The 21,123-nt window shown below is 58.4% G+C and overlaps 9 protein-coding genes across 9 annotated transcripts; 4 read left to right on the top strand and 5 right to left on the bottom strand.

The window, feature by feature from the left end:
- Positions 1-404: 404 nt before the first annotated feature.
- On the bottom strand, positions 405-2,481 carry B0H64DRAFT_379281 (uncharacterized protein). Its single transcript, XM_062802641.1, has one exon. It carries the CDS (start codon positions 2,207-2,209, stop codon positions 560-562), a length of 1,650 nt encoding a protein of 549 aa, XP_062663357.1. The 5' UTR covers positions 2,210-2,481; the 3' UTR covers positions 405-559.
- Positions 2,403-3,590, bottom strand: B0H64DRAFT_1861 (uncharacterized protein). The gene has a single exon (XM_062798998.1). The coding sequence runs from the start codon at positions 3,233-3,235 to the stop codon at positions 2,597-2,599; it is 639 nt and encodes a 212-aa protein (XP_062663358.1). The 5' UTR covers positions 3,236-3,590; the 3' UTR covers positions 2,403-2,596.
- B0H64DRAFT_1848 (kinase-like domain-containing protein) lies at positions 3,591-6,029 on the top strand. The gene has a single exon (XM_062798985.1). It carries the CDS (start codon positions 3,947-3,949, stop codon positions 5,747-5,749), a length of 1,803 nt encoding a protein of 600 aa, XP_062663359.1. The 5' UTR covers positions 3,591-3,946; the 3' UTR covers positions 5,750-6,029.
- B0H64DRAFT_437061 (uncharacterized protein) lies at positions 5,935-6,655 on the bottom strand (the record flags this gene model as incomplete). The annotated part of the gene is made up of 2 exons (XM_062806215.1): positions 5,935-6,452; positions 6,520-6,655. The coding sequence occupies 2 exons, from the start codon at positions 6,653-6,655 to the stop codon at positions 5,935-5,937; spliced, it is 654 nt and encodes a 217-aa protein (XP_062663360.1).
- A 2,229-nt stretch (positions 6,656-8,884) lies between these two features.
- Positions 8,885-10,315, top strand: B0H64DRAFT_428022 (uncharacterized protein; the record flags this gene model as incomplete). The annotated part of the gene is made up of 1 exon (XM_062805826.1): positions 8,885-10,315. The coding sequence occupies one exon, from the start codon at positions 8,885-8,887 to the stop codon at positions 10,079-10,081; it is 1,197 nt and encodes a 398-aa protein (XP_062663361.1). The 3' UTR covers positions 10,082-10,315.
- Positions 10,316-10,519: 204 nt separating this feature from the next.
- On the top strand, positions 10,520-12,832 carry B0H64DRAFT_379283 (uncharacterized protein). The gene has a single exon (XM_062802642.1). The coding sequence runs from the start codon at positions 10,643-10,645 to the stop codon at positions 12,566-12,568; it is 1,926 nt and encodes a 641-aa protein (XP_062663362.1). The 5' UTR covers positions 10,520-10,642; the 3' UTR covers positions 12,569-12,832.
- On the bottom strand, positions 12,820-15,157 carry B0H64DRAFT_428024 (uncharacterized protein). The gene is made up of 2 exons (XM_062805827.1): positions 13,603-15,157; positions 12,820-13,533 (listed from the first exon to the last, which is right to left on the bottom strand). The coding sequence occupies exons 1-2, from the start codon at positions 14,666-14,668 to the stop codon at positions 13,016-13,018; spliced, it is 1,584 nt and encodes a 527-aa protein (XP_062663363.1). The 5' UTR covers positions 14,669-15,157; the 3' UTR covers positions 12,820-13,015.
- Positions 15,158-16,057: 900 nt separating this feature from the next.
- On the bottom strand, positions 16,058-16,775 carry B0H64DRAFT_369174 (uncharacterized protein; the record flags this gene model as incomplete). The annotated part of the gene is made up of 2 exons (XM_062802006.1): positions 16,058-16,084; positions 16,407-16,775. The coding sequence occupies 2 exons, from the start codon at positions 16,773-16,775 to the stop codon at positions 16,058-16,060; spliced, it is 396 nt and encodes a 131-aa protein (XP_062663364.1).
- A 1,038-nt stretch (positions 16,776-17,813) lies between these two features.
- On the top strand, positions 17,814-20,185 carry B0H64DRAFT_447801 (uncharacterized protein). The gene has a single exon (XM_062807021.1). It carries the CDS (start codon positions 18,207-18,209, stop codon positions 20,064-20,066), a length of 1,860 nt encoding a protein of 619 aa, XP_062663365.1. The 5' UTR covers positions 17,814-18,206; the 3' UTR covers positions 20,067-20,185.
- The last annotated feature ends 938 nt before the right edge of the window (positions 20,186-21,123 follow it).

Raw genomic sequence — 21,123 nt, forward strand, 5'->3', positions numbered from 1 at the left:
TTGGCTTGGCAGAAGCGTCATCCGGCGCCTGGCTAAGCCGATGACAGCCTTGTGGGTTGTCAAAGTGCAGATTGTGCAGTTGGCAGTTGGGGGGTGGTGCTGGAAGGGAGTTAGCTTGGTGCTTGGGGTGGGACAAGGCTTGGGGAATTGGGGATTTGTGTGATCAGGCGCCGGTAGGCATTGTGCATAATTGGGTTCGGGGAGGGTGTCCTGACAAGGTTAGCAAACACGTGTCATTGGCCTCGCGACGGCGAGGCACTCCAAGTCCTAGGCAAAGTAGAGAGACGATGAATGGCAGGCCCTGGAAAGGGGCAGGTAGGCCGAAGGCATTGCCCGGCAGCCTGAGGTTGCTGGTGAGAATAGCTTCGGCCACCACCGACCACATCACGCATGGCTGCACTTGCAGCATCGTATCACACCAAAACGTATCATGACCCTGGGGTGTAGAAACATTACCGTCATAAACAAGCAAAAATATGTACAACAGGACATTTGTCCAGAGGGTATCGGCGCGCCAATCCACCAAGCCTCCTGAACGCCATAAACGCCGCCGTCTGTGCTAGCTGCCCTCGGCCCACTTCCGTCCCCGTGTTCTTGACCGCGCCGTCTCGGCGAGCGGTTTCTGTATCCTTGCGCCGGACTCCGCCGGGCTGCCTCTCCTCCTCCGCTGTACCGCCGGGCTGCATTCCCTTTCCCTCCGACTGGGCTTTGACCGTTGCGGATGGCGCGGGTCTCGGTGGGCGACGAGCACTTCGTCGAGGTCGCGTTGGGACAAGGGTTGCGGGCGGGATGGTGAGAGACTGCGATGTCGTCGGTGATGGTTTGGTGATGGTTTCGTGTCAGCAAAGAAGGACGCCGAATGCGCCTCTGGTTTGGGCGTCGGCGTCTCCGAGTCTGTGACTTCGGATGTATGTAGCGGGAGTGTGACCTCTCCCTTGCGTGATTTGGTTGATGGGGTAGTGTGGGCAGTGTTGGCATCGTTGTTGTCAACACCATGACCGGACCTCGCGGTCTCGGCGGTAGAGGTAGATAGATAACCGGAGTCGCGTCCGCAATCGCACGGCGCGTCTGACCCGCCCATCGCACAGCAGTCCGGCTCGGATTCCGAGAAGGACAGAGAGCGCGCAGGCGTTGCGTGTTCAAAGTCGAACTCGTGATGAGCATCACCAATTGGCGAAGCAACAGACGAGTCGGAGCACATGGTCATCGACCGAGGCGAGGCAGGGATGTGTTGCTGGGGAAAGCTCGGGTACTCGAACGGCTCATCGACGATGTGGACTTCCTCGTCCTCGAAGAACGAGGCGTGCGAGTCCGTGAGCGAGCCAACACTGCTGCCCGCATCGGAGCTGGACGCGGAATCCGACTTGTACCATGGGTGGTCGGACGGGAGATAGGATGCGTAGTAACGCACGAGGGAATCGAGCGACTTCGTCCGGAAGAGCTGCACGGCGTGCTGCCATTGCTCGGTGCCGATGAGCGAAGGGTTGGCGATAATCTCAAAGGCGGCGGACTCGAGCGTCTCGTTCAGCTCGCGCAGGCGTTGTTCCTTGCGGTTGTGGAGGAGATGGTGGAACTCGTCGGCGGAGCCGGCTTGCTGCGAGATCTCGTAGACATCGTGGTGAAAGGCCTCGGGGTCGAGGATCGGGGAGGGGACCGTGTTATATTGATCGTGCAGCGTTCCGAAGAGGTCGTCCTTCTTCAGCCCAAACTTCCAGAAGGGCCATGTCCAACAACTGTCGGGATCCTCCATTCTCCGGCTGCCGGGAGCTGGGGATTTGTGTAGGGACGTGAGGGTGAGGGCGAGGGTGAAGGTGAGGGATGGGTCGGGTGAGTACGGGAGAGGAGGAGACCAAGATCGAGAACCGGAGAGAGGGTATGCTTTCTGAGATTGTGACACGCGGATGTCGAGTTCGCGCTGAGAGCCATCTAGACGAGGGGTATGTTGCAGAACATTTTGAAGATCGGGTATAGTAATTGAGCGGGTTGGTTTGGAGGTTTGTCGCTTGCCGAATGTAGAACGGTGACTGTGAGTGGGCGATGATTCTTGATGAGACAGAGTGAAGGGTCGTCGTGGTGGACCAGGGTTGGGGGGCGACGGGGTGTTGGAAAATGGGCCGGGAACGAAGGGTGAGGTGTTGGCTGCCCGATCCGGAAAGACAAAACCGTGTGGCACGCCAAGTTCCGAGTTGCCGCAGATTTGGCCAATCATACCCGCGCGGGCTTCAAAACCGGCTGAGCACACCGCCCCCACTGACGGCCCAGATTCAGCGCTAGTGGCGTCTCAGCCAATCAACAAAGGGTCGGTTAATGCGGGCTTTCAAAAAGCCCAATCAGGACCGAGGGCAACCTGCGGCGGTGCCACCTGTGCGTCGCAATCTTGGTCATCCGCATGCAGGAATGCGGATCAGTCCGAAGACGGATCAGTCCTAAGATGGTGGAAGGGCAGAAGGGCAAAGGGGTGATTCCATCAGTGTTCTCAGCGCTCCCCTCTCCTGATTTTCTCGCAAAGGGAAGCCCCGGAGGGCATTTCCCTCTCTCGGTCTCAACGCCATCACCAACCTCAGACTTTGAAATGTCAACCTGAGCCGTGAGTTAGTCAAGCCATACTCGCCAAACTGCTGGCCCAACATGGAACCCGCCAGCGCTTCGAGTCTGGCCTCGGTTGATCTAGCCGGCCAGTCTTTGGCCCAAAGTCGGCTGCGATGACCTGACGAACGAGGGAGAAGGGGAGGGAGAGGGTGCGAGGTTGTGAGGGTGTGGGCAGAAGACCAATTCTGGCAAACTGGCTTCTGATGCAATTCATGCCTGAGGCCGTCAACCAACCAACACCGCCCTGGTGTCCTGCCCGATTTGACGCCCTGAGCCTCTTCAATGCATGCAGATCCAATTCCTGGATTTTCGACGCGCAGCCGTGGCCGGGCGGCCGGGCGAGCCAGATGACAGCGGCCGCCGCGGGCTGACAGAGAAGCTTACCAGCTGGCACCACACCACCATTCCTTTCCACCCCGCACGTGCAGCACTCGGGGGAACCTTCCCCGCCCATCCCCGCCCAATCCGCCCCGTCAGCTTTCGAGCTTGGAGCTTCGGCGTTCGGACGATTCCCCAAAGCCTCACGGTTCTTGTGATCCCTGACGCCTGGCTGGAGGGAACTTCCTCGCAATCGCAAGGCACAACCAACCCCATGGCTCTGGAGTGCCTGGCAAGCGTGGAAAGCCTGGAAAGCCTGACTGGACATTTTGACGGGAGCATCCGGGTCTTATATCAGACCAACGGTCGCCCACTCTTCATCATTCACTCGCTCATCAATCAGCTAGACACCTGGACAACGCGAGTGACGGTGTTTTTCCGCGTCGCCCATGTCATCTGCGCAGCGCAGCAGCTCAAAGTCGAGTTTAGGGCGCAGTGAAGGCTGCTCGCTAATAGCCCACCACATGCGATGACGGCCCGGTGCCAGGCACCCGCCGCCTGTTCTCTTCTGAGGGCTTCGATGCCACCTCTCCAATCATCAAACGCCTTGTGAGGCTGATGCCCCATCAGCAGGGCTCCCCTCCACTCCCCGCGCTCCCTCACCGGGCCCATCTGACTTGCGCTTCTGTGGCCGTTCTGTGGTCATCCTCTTCAAGACCGTGGCTCTTCATCACTCAACCAAGCGCATGCGGGACTGGGAATTGCTTCTGGTCGAGTCTGTTTATCTGTCGCCTCATCCCCCGCCTTCTTTTTCCCTTTTCGTTTCCTCCTGGACCTTTCTGCTCTTTGCATCTACCAAGTATCTCTCATGTCGCAGCGCCGCTACTTTCTGGCTGCCTGATCCATTCGCTGCAGCTCATTGTTTGCGCCGTGTTCCTGAGCCCCGCCATTGATTCGTTCTGAGCTGGCCGCCATACCATACCACTGTGTACACATTCACTATCCCGATCCTTTGATCCCATCCCTTTGGTGAGTCGCCATGGGCGACATCAGGGAGTACTCGGAGCTCTCCGAGGACAAGACGGAGCCGTTCTCGCAAGGTGAGATCCAGGCCCGCCTCCAGCGGTCCCGCATGGAGGAGTTCAACACCATCAACAGCGCAGTTCCGCTGGACAAGCTGGTGGTGCCCCCGGATGACGACATTCGCATTCTGATGAGGCCTCTGGCTCGGGACCGCACCGTTCGCGAGGATCGCAATGTGATGCCGCTCTCTTTGCGCGCCGAGGCCGCGGAGGCGGAGGAGATGACGCAGCAGGTTCTGGCCGTCCGCCAGACCGCTCGCGATATCAGCTTCACCGTCAGCATCCCCGACTATCGGAATCCGGACCGCCGGCTGGCCTGTATCATTTACTACGATCCGGCCAGCGACAACCAGATTCTTTCTAACCGGTCCAACGTCCCGTTCACCCTCTCCAGGGTATCTCAGGAACCTGAGGAAATACGCGGGTCGCAGTACCAAGTTAATCCTGACTTTCACAAGCCTCTGACGCCAGGCACCTGGCGGATTACGATGGGCGGGACCGATTTGCTCGACTTCCGTCTTCTCGAGAGGCGGCCGGTGCGATTGCGTACCGCCTCGAGTTCCTCATCAGACACGTCGACTTCGACCTCGGCGTCGGGGTCGGGATCGGGCTTGGGGACGAGTGAGGTGGTGAACTCGTCTGGCAAAAGGCTGTTTGTCGCCGACGAGGACGGCCCCGCGAGTCCCGAGAAGCGGCGCCGCCCGACGAACGGTGGCGACAAAAACGAGAACAGTGTTATCCGGTTCCTCCCCGCAGGTGCCAAAGGAAAGGAACTCGTGGCGTCCACTGGGCACCCGCTCCTGGATCTGCAGTCAGACGAGACCCTTGAGGTTTCACGTGGCGCGGGGCTGGTCGGTTACACAATCACCAAAAAAGATCCGATTGCATCCACGACATTGTCCAGTGTCTTTACCGCCGAATACTCCGAGGCGCCCGGCCGCTACGTCGTCGCCAAAGTCCTGAAGACGACAGTGCCCGCCACCGCACACACCAACGAGGGCGCCCTCGCCAAGACGGTCATCCGACAGGCCCAGACCTGGCTACGGGAGCTGGAGAACCAGGAGAAGCTCAAGCACAAAAACATCGTGCAAATATACGGCGGTGACGCCCGGTTTCTGTCTTTGTACATGGAGCCTGTGGATGGGCGGGATCTTTCCGCCAGGGGTGTCTGGCGCACCAGCGGGACCGACCTGTTCTCGGGCGACCGGTCCGACGCGCTGCGGATTCTGAAAGACGCCTCCAGCGGTTTGCACTACCTCCACAGTTTGCGGCTAGAGCACAACGATATCAAGCCGGGAAATATCTTGTACAGCCGGGAGCGTGGGGCTGTCGTTTGCGACATGGGTCTGTCGTCTGAGAAGGGCGCCAGCACCGGCGGCGGCACACCGTGGTACGTCCCGCCGGAATACATTGGTCTGCGGCAGCGTGGGCCGCCGAGCGACGTGTGGGCGCTGGGCGTGGTGATGCTGTATGTCATGGGCAAGATCTCGTGGCCGGACATCCGGGCTCACCGCCAGCACCCCCGGCACCTGTACTGGACCATTGCCGACGTGCACGAGAAGGAGCGGCAGCGGCAGGTCACGGCCGTGTCGCGGATGCGCGCCTGGCTCGGCGAGGTCAACTCGGTGCGGAACGGGCTTGATGTTCACGACAAGTTGGAACGGCTGGTGCACGGCATGCTCGCCCCGAACCCGAGGGAGCGGTTGACGATGAAGGAGATTGTCAACCAGCTGTTTGCCGAGCAGGGGACGGATCGGTGAAGGGCAAACGACGAAGAATAAGCATTGTACCAACATTTTACCCCACCGTCGTCCGCTGGCTGGGCGGGCGGGTTGACATCACAAAAGCCCAACACCAACGAACATCAACCGCATCGATCGCAACATCATCACTCAACCCTCCATTATTTCTATTTACCCACCCGCCCGCCAGGGCACACACCATCTCACCCGCCCATCCCCAAAACAAACACCACCACCAGCGCCACCACCGACGACATCACCGCCGCCATATCCCCCCCCCTCACCGACGACGCCGCATTCCCCTCGGCATCCCCCTCCGCCCCCGCACCCCCCACCCTGACGGGCGCAACCTCCACCCCCTCACTACTCACGCACTCCCCACCCGCCAACACCTCCGCCCCCTCCCTCAACACCACATCCGCACAATTATACAACGCACTCCCATCGCCCCCCACAGTAACCACCTGCAAGCTCGCCCGCGTCCCGTCGCGCACGGGCAAGCCCGCCGGCAGCGCCAGCCGCGGCACACACAGCGTGCCGTTGCCGGTCGAGTTCCAGGGCGGGGTGGTGAGGGTGTAGTTGAAGTTGGAGACGTCGGGCCCCAGGCCGAGGTTGATGAAGAGGTAGGTCCAGGGGTGGTGTAGGGAGAGTTTGAGGCTGCCGCCGGTTAGGGGCCAGGGGGTGGGTGGGGTGGTGGTGAGGTTGCCGGGGACGCCGGCGCCTGTTTGGGGGGTTAGTTATGTGTGCAGGTGGGTGGTGGAGGGGGGGGGGGAGAATTCATGGCTTACAGGGGTTGGTCCATTGGGAGTATGTCGTGTTTTGCTGGCTGCCGAGCGTGTTGGCGCGCATCGGGGGGTACTCGATGCCGAAGTGGGCTTCGGCGAGGCTTGCTGCCATGAGGAGGAGGAAGGCTTGGATACCCATTTTGGCGGCGTTTTGGTTTAGAGCATGTACCGGTTGGGCGAATCGGGGATGGAATTTGAGCAATTGGATAGAAGTTACCGACGCGGCGGGCAAAAGCAGGAGGGCGAGATCATTGCTCATGTTCAATGTATTCACCGGCAGGCGAACATACCCGCCTACTTATACCGCCGCTTCTTCCGCCGCCTGCCTCTGCACACCTATGCCTAGAGCCGTTTTGGCTTCGTTCGAGGCCCTTTGAAGGCGGCTCTGCATCATCGTGATGCCTGCACGGCCTGGGACACCTTCGCGGGGACCCAATCAACCCCAGTCGGTTGTACGGCCATCGACGCCAGCAACAGCCAATTGAGCAAGTTTACCACATGCCGACTCGTTCCCCTTCGTACCAAGCTCCAAAGCCAATTCTTTTAGCGAGCTTCCTTCCCGGGCGCGCGGGTTGAGGGGCACATCAGCCTGGCTTTTACCCCGCCTGGCCCGCCCTTCTGGCATCCAGCTGTGTCTGGCGCGGCCCAATCACCGGCCGTGGCCGTGGTCAGCGTCGCTGAAAAGGGTAAGTCTGGCGCCAGCGAGGCACACGGGCCAACGAGGGCGTGGTTTGGATGCGGAAAACTTGCTCAAATCGGCGCAGCTGTTGTGAGGTTTGAGCTATTGATGCTTGGTGTCAGTGGCTTGTTTAACAAGCGGGAACATTGCTGGGGGTATTTGGATGCTGGAAGTGTCGGTTTGTTGAAGCCCGCAAGGAGGCTTCCAAGTTTTGTATTTAGTATACCCTAACCCTATATAAGGGCATTTCCAATATCATTCATTCTTTTGTCTTTCCTTGGACTTACTCTATGACACTTTCTACATATCGTGCCCTAATATGTAATGGCTTGGAAGGGAAATTGCATCTCAACGATTATAGCGTAAAGCTATTCACAATTTCCCTTTTTGACGAGATTCTTAGTTTTGTTAACGTCACCATGACGGACGGACGGGTCTTTGTTATTTTCTGACCATGCTCATCCTTCGTTTTCAGCAGGTCAAAGCCGTCGAAGTAAACCACTACGCATACTTTGCACTTGGCGCTCGTTTGCCTCTTCCGGATGCGATCTCACCTAGGATACACGGGGGGTTCTCTGGAAACGGTGGGGCTGTGGTTGAGAAACAAAACATTGGGGACCTTTCCGCTTCCTCGACAAGGCGAACTATGTATTAGTTAGCTCCTCATCTAGCTTACATGCCCATTACTCATGCAAAACCATTAATTTGCCTCAAAATATAAGTCTAAGCTCCAACCCGTGGAGGCTCAAACATGTTTTGAGTTCTGAGTTTGGACGTCTCGGTGTGCGATGTTGAGCTCACCCCTCGACCAGGTAGGAAAATTTACTTTACCAGATGGGCTACACTAGGAACATTTCTCAAACGTTTTGTTGCTTCGGTAAGTGTTTTCTGGCCTTGATTTGAGTAGCTTCCACCAACTCATTCTCTCCGCCGGTATGTCAACCCAGAAAGGGGTACGTTGGGAGGGGTGTTCATCCGGACCGAAACAACTGCCATCCCACTCGCGATGGGGCTCAAAACACTACCATCCCCCCGGATCGCCATAAGTCCCGAGGTTGGTTTCTTTACGGCAGTGACAGTAACCCTGCATGGTCTAGAACCCGGGGGGAGAGATGAAACACCTCAAAGGCCAAACAGGGGCATTTACCCCTGAGACGGACCAACTCTTGGCAGGCACCCGCGACATTGCACCCGTTCGGGAGAGCTTGCGGTTGGATCGCTTTGAGATCTTCTGATCTGAGCGGCAGAGCTCAATGCGCGCCAGGAACCCAGTTCAGGACCCCTGATACCAGGTCTCAGAACCGACTGATCGCCGCGGGGCTCAGCTCAAATCCAGGAAGATGTGTTGACGACGACGCCTTTGGTTCGCTCACTCTCATGATGCATTGTATCTGCCGCCGGGTTGGGTCAATTGCGCGAGTCTAGCTGTCTCGACCGTGTTTCTCCATCCCGGCTTCATCTGAAGCCAGGGAACAAGCAGCGATGATCACGACCTTAATTTAGAGTCGGGAAAAGTTTATATGAGCTGCGTTTTGCCGCCGAGTTGGTGATCGGATGGCTTCCAGACTCTTCCAGCTCATCATTCACTCCCTTCACTTCCCTTTTCAGTCTACTGCGTAGACTTCTCTGAGCTGGTCCTCCATTATCTTCTAGTTTGTTAACACCTTTTTTACTTTTCAACCACCCATCATGGTGTCCACTCTCTCCTTGCGGCAGGCCGTCGTAGCCGCCCTCTTTTTTGGCGCCCACGCCGCTCATGTCCAGCCGCGCCAGGCTCTCCTCCCCGGCGGGGCGGGCCAGGACGCCCTCGGCCAACTGCAGGGCCTCCTCCAGGGCCTCCTCTCCGGTAACCTCAACCTCGGCGGCGCGGGTGGCGCGGCCGCCGCGGCCGCTGACGCCGGAGCGGGAGCAGGCGAAGGAGCCGGTGCCGGTGAAGGCGTGGGAGCAGGCGAGGGCGCAGGTGCCGGTGAAGGAGCAAACGCCGGCGAAGGAGAAGACGCCGGTGTGGTCGTGACCCCCACCCCTGGCGCAGCCGAGCCCACCGAGACCGCTGAGGTCGCCGACCCCGCCGAGACGGCCGAGGTTGCCGACCCAGCGGAGACCGGCGAGGTCGTCCCGCCACCGCCGCCGCCGCCGCCGCCGGCTGCGCTCCCCATCGCCAACGGCACGGTCGGCGAGAACGGCACCGAGGTCGGCCGTGGCAAGGGCAAGGGCAATGGCAAGGGGAAGGGAAATGAGAACGGCAATGGGAACGGCAACGGTAACGGCAAGGGCAAGAACAACGGCAACAACGGCAACGGAAACGATGATGAAGAGGAGAACCAAAACGAGAACGAGAATGAAAATGAGGATGACAACAAGGGCAACAACGGCAATGGCAACGGCAACGGCAACGGTCGTGGCAAGGGCAAAGGCAAGAACGCCGCCGCCGGCCTGGGCCTGGAAGGCCTGCTCGGCCTGATCGGCGGCGGCGCGGGAGCCGGAGCGGGAGCCGGAGCCGGCGCTGGCGCGGGTGCAGATGCAGGTGCAGGTGCAGGCGCAGGTGGCCTCAACCTCCAAGATCTCCTCGGCCTACTCACCGGCGGAGCCGGAGCCGGAGCGGGCGAGGGAGCCGGTGCCGGCGCGGGAGCGGGCGGTCTCAACCTGCAGGACCTGCTCGGCCTGCTGACGGGCGGCCAGCAGGGCAATGGCCAGAACGCGGCGGCCACGCGCGCCCAGCTCCAGGCGATGCTGCAGCGGGTTAATGCTGCTCAGCAGCAGCAGCAGCAGCAGCAGCAGGGTCGGGGTAAGGGCAATGGCAAGGGCAGGGAGGTTGAGGGTGCTGGCAGGCGCGCGGTGGTGCCGGCTCGGTTGAGGAGGCGGATGCGCATGGGTGTGAGGGCGTAAGGGATGGTTTGAAGAAGGAAAAGGGGCACGGGCTGCTGGTGGCCTCAAGGGTGGATAAGGTAGCTGGCTGAGTTGGGTTGGGAACTTGGGGTTGTTTGCTTGTTTAGGTCGTCTTTGGGTCCTTAAATACCATTCTTTTGTGGTACAAAACTGTATTTTAGATATGCCAGGGGCAGGACTTGGGTACAGGATGGTAACGCCGTAACGGTCTGGCGTAGGCTTGGGAGAGATTGGGGCAGTCTCGATGGCTGCTGTTGATAACGCAAACTTGAAATCAGAGCCAATACATGCAGTTCTGCTCCAATATTGAACACAACTCAAAAGATGAGAGATTCTGGTTGGCCGAACCCGGTGCCAGTTGGTGAAGACGTCCGCCTGTGTTGTGGGCCCATGCAGGCCACTGGGCATCTTCCAATTCCGGGCATCGTTGGGTGCAGATCCGGACCTCCTTCGTACCCCCCTCTCACCTCACCACAGACACGGCAGAATCATCTCCGGGCCGCAACGTTGGAGCCGGTGTCTGAACTTCTGAGGGAGCTGCATGAACAGCGTAGGTTCAAGATGTTATACTCGTTCTCGGTACCAGACATGCCACCCGAACTCTCTCGGGACTGCCCGCTACGTTCGGGTTCTGCTACGGCACCACGACCGGCCGGCCTTTTGACCCTCACTCCTCACCTTCGTCACTTCATATATCTCCATATCGACGTTGCACGGTTTGACGGGTACCCATACACCTTTTTCCTTAACGGTCACAAGGACTCGCCCGGCCTGTCCCGTTATGAGCCGCCACCTTCGCGCAATTTCATGGGCCTGTTGCTGTCTTGCCGCGTTTTGTACACCGAGGTTGCCTCTCTGCTGTACTCGGCCAACCGGTTCATTCTTTTCTACACCCACCAACGCACTCTCAGGCCCCTCCGTGCCTTGTCGCCAACCTCTATCGCCGCCCTGACCAACCTGAAGATCGTTCTCAACGAATCTTCCTGCCACAACCCAACTAACGCTCCGAGTTACCCACCGCCTTGCTGTTTTCACAGGCTCATGGCCCAAGAACTTTGCGCCAAACACCACGGGAGCGAGCACCGTCGTCCGCTGTTGGATTCTCTCTCGGGGATAACCCCCGCCGCGACCAGACTGGCAACCCAACCCATGCTGACTGAGTGGCACAATACCGCCGCCTACCTGTCATCCCATGCTACCCCCGGCCGTCTCGAGCTCTGGTTCGTTTGCGATATCGACCCTGCGCATGAATACGCCCTCGAGGCAGCCCAACGTCTCGTTGCCCCGCTCGCTCTATTCCCGCTCCTGAAAGACTGCCATGTAAGGCTCTGCAGCGCACCGAATCGGCCTCTCCAGCGGCTGGCCGAAGAAGCCGTCTTACCAGCCCGCCCTGGTTCCCCACCTCTCTCGCCGCTCTTAACAAACCTACCCGCCGAGCTACGTCTCCGCATCCTCGAGTACACCGACCTCGTAACCCCCTGGAAAGAGGTCACTTGGTGCAGACGGAACCGCCGCTATTACATATTCAGTCCGAATTGCTTAATGTACGAAGGCGGATGCCCACCTCACATCCACCACGGCTGCCCTCTCATCAGATGCACCCACGACGAGGAATACATACCGGGGAAAGACATACGCCGGGTCCACGGTTGTTTCTGCCGCCGCCTCCACGGCGCCTACACCTCGACCTGCAAGTGCTGGGTGCCACCAACCCGCCTCTTCCTCATCAACCGCCTGCTCCGCCACGAAGCCGAAACCATCTTCTTCTCCCACAACCGCTTCGTCGTCCACGACTTCTACGCCATCCCCCCTCAGAACCTGCGCACCTACCTAGCCGCGCACCGGGCCTCGCACCTCCCCGCGCACTTCCCCCCGGACCCCATCCCCCGCTTCGACCCGGACGAGCCCTTCGACGGCCCCCCGACCAACGAGCGCGACTACGTGCACACGCGCTTCGCGGCCTCCGAGTTCCTCCGCGCCGTCGTCCCCACGCATTGCCTCGCGCACCTGCGCTTCCTCGAGCTGCTCTTCCCGCCCTACGTGCCCAACGACTGGCCGCTCGAACGACGCTCCCTGCAGCGCGAGTGGCGCGCCACGGTGGCATGGGCGTCGCACCACCTCAACCTGCCCGCGCTCGCCGTGCGCGTCGTCATGTCCTACCCGCTGGTGCACCCCGACGTGCGGCGGGAGCTGAGCGAGGAGGAAGGGACGCGGATCTTGAGGGGGTACTGGCGCGCGGCGAGTCCGTGGAAGGAGCTGGCGAGGGAGCGCGGGCTGGGCGGGCTCTGGGTGCAGACGGCGTATCCGTTTCGCGGGGAGATGAAGTCGGTTTATTGTGTGGGGCTGAAGTGGGAGGAGGAGTGGATGGAGGAGAAGGAGCGGGCGCTGAAGGCGCAGTATGAGCATATACCGGGTCGGGAGGGGAGCGGCAGGGTTGAGCCGTTGAGAGGGGTTTGGCAGCGCTGGTATGAGGTGCCTTACTATTGAGTTTGGTTTTGAGGCCGGTGTTGGTTCTGTTCGTGGCTAGAGATAATACCTGTGCCTGGTGTTGACGTAGGCCGGACTTGGCGAGGGAACTAGGTAGGTTGCGATTTGGAGATTAGTTGATGGCATTACTCTAGGGCTAGGTTCAAAAAGATTTGGAATCCTATGGTTTTAGACTGCTGATGAGCCCCTATCCTGGGCAAAATACAGGCTGCTTGCTCATCTGAATGTGGGGCGGATAATTCACAAGTCTGCGGTTGTTAAGGCATTCTCTACCGACTCGTTACCTGTGTCACGAACACAGGGAAGAACAGGTAACAGGAAGACCTCAAATGTCAATTCTGAACGTTGCCAACAAGCTGGCCAAGATGCACGAATGTTCAACAAAAGATAAGGACCTCGGGGCCGTGTAGACTCCGCGTTTCCGGATATGTGAATGTTTGAAAACTTCTAACCGGAAGCGTTGCTGAGCGGTTGTGCAGGTGACAACATGTCTTCAGCCGGGATGACATACGGCTCGGGAGCCAGAACGTCAAGGCCGGATTTCTTGGCGCGTCTTTCGAAGTATGCCTTACCACTTGGGCTAATCTCGCACGCAGACATCCGTATAATGTCAGTCAGGCAGATGGGGGTCCACGGAGTGCAAGCCATGTGTGCATCTCCCTGCTTTCTCCTCATCCGGGAGTCTCCGACGGCCGCAGTACGAATCTCGTCTATCATGGCGACCAGTTGACGCACACTGACCGTCAAACTTTGCTCCCAGTTTTGGGCACCGCCAGAATACCAGTGCTTTCCGTGGAGTGCACGGTATACACCCCCCAGCATCGCGCAGTCGCAGGTCTGTTGCCAGTCCTGGCGTTTGGAAGAGCAGCAGTTGGTGACCGCCGGGTTCAAGAGTTTGTCCAGGGCCGCTCGTAGTTCGATGCTCACCGCGTGGAGCATTCTTAGGCGACCGTTTTCCCAGGGCTCTGAAAGGTAACAATGGTCAGTATTGGCTAGCATCAATTCCAGTAGCATGCATGACGTCGCAAACTTACTGAGAATACCTAACTTTTGCAGGTAAGGGTCATTGTAGAGGTCAACATCGGGATGGCTCTCCAAGCATAGCCTGCCATCTGGGCGCTTCTGAGACGAATACCGAATCCTGATCAGGATGTTCATGTACCTTTGCAGATGCCCAAGCTTCTTGGCGATCCCCAGGTGCTGGAAAATGGTGGGATCGAGAGTTGGTTCAGGCAATTTGTCTACCCAACCGCCCCAAAACGGTTTCAAAAGTCCCACCATGTTGTGCCTCTCGCACAGGGCGGTCAGATGGGAAAGCGCATCTTGAGATAAGATCACCGGCATGTTGGATAAGTCGCCATGAACCACCCGTAGGACGATGCGCATGGCCTCCGGATCGTCCTCTGGTAGACGAACCACCCAGCCATGCAGCCCTTCCCTGTCTTTGGGATCGGACGACGGGCCATAGAGTAGGTCATGCCATCTGGCTGATACGCGCCTGAGGGAGTATGAGCATACGCGGAAATTCACCTGCGCGTTTGCTTTTCCAACAATCAGAGTCAAGTTCCCGTGGTCATCGAATGACTCGATGGGGTTGGTAACGGCGTCCTCCTCGGTCTTGGGTTGGACGATCTCGGCACCGTTCTCAGGGCTGGGCTGTTCCCCAGGCTCTTGTCCGACATTATTGCCTCCTTCTTGCCCGGTCGTCGACTCGTCGTGCTTGACCGAGACGGTTTCTGCCCGATGCAACCCATAGAGGACGGTTTCGGCTCTAGGGCTGGAGCCAGCGACAGCTGCGTTGTCGGCGAGAAAGTCGCTGGGAACTGAAGATGTTTCAGGCCGAGGTTGGCTCGCGCTCGTTCCAAAAGGAGTCAAGTTCGACAGCCCTGGCCTGCCGAACAAGGGGTGGTCGGTTGAGCCAAAGGGATTGGTCGAGACTGGAACCTCCCGCGCAGAGGAAAAAGGGTTGATGGCGGGTGCGGTCGAATTGGCAGAGCCGAGTGCGTCCAGCTGGGTTGCTGCTGCGCGAAGTCTCTTTGCCGGCCGATCGCTATCGCTATCCCTGTCGGCGCCGTTGCCGGAAAAGTCAATTTTCCCCATCGCCACTGGAATAACTGAGACCTGTTAGACTTGTGGGTTTGTCCTCGGGTTTTTTGGGTTGAGGTGGTTGGTGGGGGAAAGTCGGGCGTTGAAAACATCGGTGTCCATCGTGGAACAGACAGATGGCGACTTCTGTGATTTGCAATGGCTCGAAGGAAAGGATTTGACTTGCCTGTTTACCAAGCCTGACACCTTGCGTCAATGGCGGTTTCGATCAGTTTGGCTTTCCGAAGTTAGCGAATTCGGAAACCCGTGAAGGGGAGCGTTTTCGGGAGATTTGGAGAGCTGAGCGGGCGACGATCGCTCCTCAGCTTCTAACAATTGGAGAAGATGGAGTCGATTAATCGCAAACCGTGGTTTGGTGGGTACCTACGCGTCGATGGAGGAAGGAAGGCAGGTTCAGGTCGCAGAATAAGGGACCGTTCCTTCCCCGAGAACTTCAACCACTCAATGCCCGGCGGAACTTGAAATCCCCCCCGCACACCTACCACATACTCAAGTACATATGTACCTATTTTCAATTCACTTCAGTTATTGCCCTTCTAGCTGTTTATGGGTGGTTCGGTTGAAATACCTACGTTACAAACATGGAACAAACAAACGGTTAGTAATAAACTACTCATATATTTGCTTCTACTTTAGCAAGCAATGCGATCTGGACGTAACGCGTTTAAAGGTCGAGATTTGGGTCCGGGGCCCGGGCCTCGCCAAATTTGAGATGTATCAGCACAGCCTGCCTGGAGTACTTCTCATGGAATGAACAGTTGCCCAACTCGCCGCGGGGTTGAGAGTCTTCTGTACTAAGTAGGTGCCTAAGTAGGTGGGCCCGACCAGCAGCGGCCCGCCCCCCTGACAACGACACAAAATCACACTTCATACTTTGGTTGCCTTTCTATTGTAGATTCGACCCTCATCTAATAGCCAACAGTGCAATCCGCCGCGGAGCCAAGCCCCGACTTCTCGGCGCGCTTGTCAAGACGGCGTTGATAACCCCATGCAAGCGCTTCGTCTTCTGGAAGACCGTTGCTTTGGACAAGCGCAAGATGTGGCCGGATCACACACTTGGCGTGCGCGGAACGTGGGTGTCTCACCCGCCTTTCTAAGACACTATCGGCACGTCTTCGAATCTCGTCGAGTATATCGTACAGTTGGATCGCGCTTAGAGGGGGGATTTCCGGAAAGTTCTGCCCTCCCGTGCAGTACCAGTGCTTAACGCCGACCGACTCCATGGCACCCCGGACCGCGTCGCGGAATGCAGAATCGCAAGCGACTGCCCCCTGTTGTGCCTTGCATATCGGCCCCGGCAAGTATCTCATGAAGTTTTGGAGCTTGATCCACATCGTGCTTAGTAGTGTAAGCCGTCTTTGTTTAATCTCGTCTGCATCGCAGTTAGTTGAGGTTCCGTAAGCGGGCGATCTGAGCACCGTAGGTAGGTAGCCAAGCGTTGGAAGAACAAACCAATCTTGTGGGCATTTAGTATGAAGCCGAGATATTTGTTCGAATCGAGATAGCAATCATCCAGCCTTAGACCTTGCAAAAGATCCGCGGCGGTGATCTGCGGCCGTCCGCCACTGTCTAGGCTTGTACGATGCACCAGGGTGCGGAAGAACGACTGAAACTCACGTCCGCACCCAAGCGTATAATATAGCCAGAGGTGTTGAACGAGTCGATGTCCAGGCATGTGCCGAGGGGAACGCTCGCTAGATTCGCTAGGATAATACATAGAACCAAGCCAAACCTTCCAAAATGGCCTCAAAGATGCGACCGTGTCGTATTTGTCCGCTAGAGCGGCGAGGTTGACGATGAAGTCGAGGGATCCCCCCTCTGGCACGGCGTCGAATTTGCCGTGTAAAGCGGAGAGTATGACTCTAAGCCCGTCGGGGTCGTCTTCGGGGAGCGACACGGTCCACTCGTCGCTGTTCTGTTGAGGAAACCCTTCGCGGAACGGACCGTAAAACATGGTATCCCAAACAGGGGATGAGCGCGCGAGAGTACGAGAGCAGACCTGAAAGGTGCCCCTTTCCGAGTTGTCTTCCCCGACGACCAATTTCAAATCGCCACGTCGGTCAAAGACTTCAGTAGCAGCGCCACCTGAAATGGAGCCCATTTTGTCTCGCCGCCAGCTCAATGTCTCAAGGGATTATGTGAATGGGGGCTTGGAATTAGGGATGGGAGGGTAGGTTGGGATTGGGGAAGCGCGTTGAACTAAAAGGATCGAAGGCTTTCCAGGACGGACAACTGGAAAAGCCGCACTTCCCTCAGCTTTATAGCCCCCGGTTGGTCAACCAGGTCCTTTAAACTTTCAGTTTCCGTCTGATCCAACGTCACGGAGCTGTCGTGTGCTGGTCATCGATGTTGCTCACCTACGTCATGGAATGGTAGCATCAAATGCATCAATTCACCGGGAATGGCACTTGAGGATGATCGAGGTTCGTCTAGGAACGTCATAGGTTGTCAACTTTGGTCTGTGGCCGATACAGCAACCCTCGACGGGTAGCAAATGCCCGGCCGTTGAGCCTTCGGGTTGTGTAGGTATTCAACACGAACTAGCCGCGAGTGCAGCGCGGTTCATACCTTGAGACTGCAGAATACCATTAACGGAGGCCTGAAGGTATTGCTTCCGATCCATCATGGTGATTCGGTGCCGGGGACGCCGCATATCAACACGACTCAATGCACAGTCGTCCGTTCTATTGTCGTTGCCAGCTGACAAAGTACTTCGGTGGGTTCAGCTGCTTGGCACTTTGGACTTGGTCTACCGAAAGGTTTTAAACTATTGCGTGTATTAGTATATAGTGCAGACTCATCATCCCTAGAAGTCTACAGTGTTGTCCAAGATAATGGGGCGGGTTCCTTTACTGTGTACTCCATTATCCTATAACTCGAGATGAGACCCTTGTCGTGCTTGTTACTATCCCTGTTGCGTGGAACTCCAAAACCTGGGGTTAAACCTTATCCTCAGCCTCTCATCTGGCGCTCCGGGATCTCTGGCTTGGTCACGGGCCCGGCGTTGCGGATCCCGCCCGCCGCTTGTTCCAAGGCCGGAAGGTCGCACGCGGATATCGGGTAGCCGCGCCAATCATGGCCCCCATAAGATGGTTCCGCGATTTGACCACCGACTCAAAAAGGATGTCGCCTCTATCAGCTTCTCCAATGACGACGGAGTGACTGTTTTCCGCTAATAGGGTCTTTCCAACGCCACTGTTTCCTATTCACGGCGGTGGATTTCCCGTGTTGGCGGCAATTCGGCCAAGGGATAGGCAAGGCCGAGATTGCCAGTTACGGACTTACTTGCGAACTTGGCTTCATGGTATTGCGATTCTGCAGATAGATAGTCTGTCCCGGTTGCACGATCGGCATGGACTCAGCAATGGCTGGCCGTTTGGAGATATAAGGCCGTGGTCCCTCTCATATCGAACCACACTTCTGCTTGAAAGTCTCATCCTGTTAGGGTTGACCCGACACTGGGAATTAACCGGCCATTTCAACAAGAACAATCAGTCGATCAGCAAGACGCCGAAGGACACAACCCATCACCATGTTTTCCTCCGGCCTCGCCGGTCTGCTCCTGCAGGTGGGCCTTTTCATCGGGGTCCAGCCAGCCGCGGGGCAAGCGTCCGGGCCCCAGCCGTTCGACATGAGCAGCATCGCCCTGACCGACAGCCGATGGATGGATAACCAGAACCGCACCGTCAGCTACCTGAAATGGGTGGACGTCGACCGGCTGCTCTACAACTTCCGGGCCAACCACCGCCTGTCGACCCAGGGCGCCACCGCGAACGGCGGCTGGGACGCGCCCAACTTCCCCTTCCGGACCCACGCGCAGGGGCACTACCTCACCGCGTGGGCCTTCTGCTACGCGTCGCTCCGCGACGACGAGTGCCGTGACCGCGCGGCCTACTTCGTCGCCGAGCTCGCCAAGTGCCAGGCCAACAACGGCGCCGCCGGGTTCACTGACGGCTATCTCTCCGGGTTTCCCGAGTCCGAGTTCGTCGCCCTCGAGGCACGCACCCTCGACAACGGCAACGTGCCGTACTATGCCATCCACAAAACCATGGCAGGCCTGCTGGACGTGTGGCGCCACCTCGACGACACCAACGCGCGCGACGTGCTGCTGGCGCTGGCCGGGTGGGTGGACTCGCGCACCGGCAAGTTGAGTTACGGCCAGATGCAAGCGATGCTGGGCACCGAGTTCGGCGGCATGAACGACGTGCTAGCCGACATCCACAAGCAGACGGGCGACGAGCGGTGGCTCGAGGTGGCGCAGCGGTTCGACCACGCCGCCATCTTCGACCCGCTGGCGGCCAACCGCGACGAGCTCAACGGTCATCACGCCAATACGCAGGTGCCCAAGTGGATCGGGGCGGCGCTGGAGTACAAGGCGACGGGGTCGTCGCGGTACCTGGACATCGCCAAGAACGCGTGGGACATGACGGTGGACGCGCACACGTACGCGATCGGCGGCAACAGCCAGGCGGAGCACTTCCGCCCCCCGAACGCGATCGCCGCGTACCTGGAGGAGGACACGGCCGAGGCGTGCAACACGTACAACATGCTGCGGCTGACGCGCGAGCTGTGGCCGCTGGACGCGGCCAGCACGGCCTACTTCGACTTCTACGAGCGCGCGCTGCTCAACCACCTGCTCGGGCAGCAGGACCCGGCCGACAACCACGGCCACGTCACCTACTTCACGCCGCTCAACCCGGGCGGGAGGCGCGGGGTCGGGCCGGCGTGGGGCGGCGGCACGTGGAGCACCGATTACGACTCCTTCTGGTGCTGCCAGGGCACCGCGCTCGAGACCAACACCAAGCTGATGGACTCGATCTACTTCCACGACGAGTCGACCCTGTTCGTCAACCTGTTCACACCATCCGTGCTCACGTGGGCGGAGCAAAACGTGACCGTCACGCAGGCGACCGACTTCCCGGCCGGCGACACCACGACGCTGACGCTGGGCGGGGAGCCGGGCGAGGGGTGGGCCCTGTTCGTGCGCATCCCCTCGTGGACGACCGACCAGGCCGAGATCAGCATCAACGGCGAGAAGGCCGACGTCCCCACCGAGCCGGGCACGTACGCGTCCATCGAGGGGCGCGCCTGGAAGGCGGGCGACAAGGTGACGGTGCGCCTGCCCATGACGCTGCGGACGGTGCCGGCCAACGACAAGCCCGACGTCGCGGCGGTGGCGTACGGGCCGGTCGTGCTGTCTGGGGACTATGGCAGTGATTCGCTGTCGTCGGTGCCGAACCTGAGCCTGGACTCGGTGAAGCGTGAGGGGAGCGAGGGCCTGATGTTTACGGCGACTGCGGACGGGAAGACGGTGAAGCTGGGGCCGTTTTACGATGCGCATGGCATGAATTACAACGTGTACTGGGCCACGCAGGGGCAGTTACCGGCGTAGACTGGTGGAAGGGAGGAATACGGGGGGCAGCAAAATTCCTGCGTGCAACTTAGGTGTCAGCATAGGTACCTCGACTTAAGCATGCATTACGTATGCTTTTGTGACCACATTTTCTCGACCTCCGGCCACTTGCCCGTATCTTATGATCATTGGGTGACCGGGATAGCAACACGGAACCTGAAGGACTTCCTTCAGTGACTCCTTCTCGCCGATTGTCTTAGAAATGGCCGGGCTCGTGTTAGCCATCCCGTATCAACACGAGGTATACTATGCTATTCTGATGTGACCATCCTGGTTGGTTGCGAGTTGAAAGTCGTCGTCCCACAGCCCAATTCAGCACAGGATTGATTGGTGCAGCCACGAGGCAAGCTGCTGTGATCCATCCATTTGAGACATGCTGCGCCGACTGATGCTTCCTTGTTACACGACGAATATGTGGTGCCGGCATGAGGATCCGAAATAACTAGAATCCGACACCCGCTGATGTGATCTTGTATCGAAGGTCCTAAAACGGAGACCGGTTGCCGTTAGGGGGACCTGTCGGATCGGTCTGCTCATATACCCCAACACCTACGACATGTGGTGATCATCTCAAGGAGGTTTTTGGTAATCGAGGATAACTCCTTCCTGCCGGGGACAAATAGGGACAGATCCCGGGCATGGAACGAGACACAGTTGATGGCAGAGTGATCAAGAGTCAGTGCCCGTGTCGGGTTCAAGGGTCTTACGAAGCACCAAGCGCGTTGAATGTTGAATCGTGTTCGTAAGTCGCAAGAAAGAGATTGGGCTCGATTCTAGCCTTGCTTGGCAGCTGCATGCAGGACGGACCCCGAGTTGGGCACCGCTGGGGGGGGGGAAAAACGAAAGAGAAAAAAAGACAAGAGCTTCTCGGGTTGGATGAGGTAATGAAAAAGCGCGCTGTTCCACAAACCTCCTGCGAGTTAACTAAAACAGAAGCTTGCGGACAGTTGGGTTGTTGGTCGGTGAGTCGACCGTCGGGCGATTCCGGCGCGCGAATCGTGCGAGCGACCAAAAACACATGCTTGGGATTCCATCC

Source organism: Chaetomium fimeti (assembly GCF_033439085.1).
Source record: "Chaetomium fimeti strain CBS 168.71 chromosome Unknown B0H64scaffold_1, whole genome shotgun sequence".
Classification (NCBI taxonomy): domain Eukaryota; kingdom Fungi; phylum Ascomycota; class Sordariomycetes; order Sordariales; family Chaetomiaceae; genus Chaetomium; species Chaetomium fimeti.

Coding starts and splice junctions, on each gene's coding strand:
- B0H64DRAFT_379281 (XM_062802641.1), bottom strand. CDS start 2,209: ATGATTGGCCAAATCTGCGGCAACTCGGAACTTGGCGTGCCACACGGT.
- B0H64DRAFT_1861 (XM_062798998.1), bottom strand. CDS start 3,235: ATGTCCAGTCAGGCTTTCCAGGCTTTCCACGCTTGCCAGGCACTCCAG.
- B0H64DRAFT_1848 (XM_062798985.1), top strand. CDS start 3,947: ATGGGCGACATCAGGGAGTACTCGGAGCTCTCCGAGGACAAGACGGAG.
- B0H64DRAFT_379283 (XM_062802642.1), top strand. CDS start 10,643: ATGTTATACTCGTTCTCGGTACCAGACATGCCACCCGAACTCTCTCGG.
- B0H64DRAFT_428024 (XM_062805827.1), bottom strand. CDS start 14,668: ATGGGGAAAATTGACTTTTCCGGCAACGGCGCCGACAGGGATAGCGAT. Junction 13,534..13,602: donor GCAAAAGTTAGGTATTCTCA/GTAAGTTTGCGA, acceptor GTTACCTTTCAG/AGCCCTGGGAAAACGGTCGC.
- B0H64DRAFT_447801 (XM_062807021.1), top strand. CDS start 18,207: ATGTTTTCCTCCGGCCTCGCCGGTCTGCTCCTGCAGGTGGGCCTTTTC.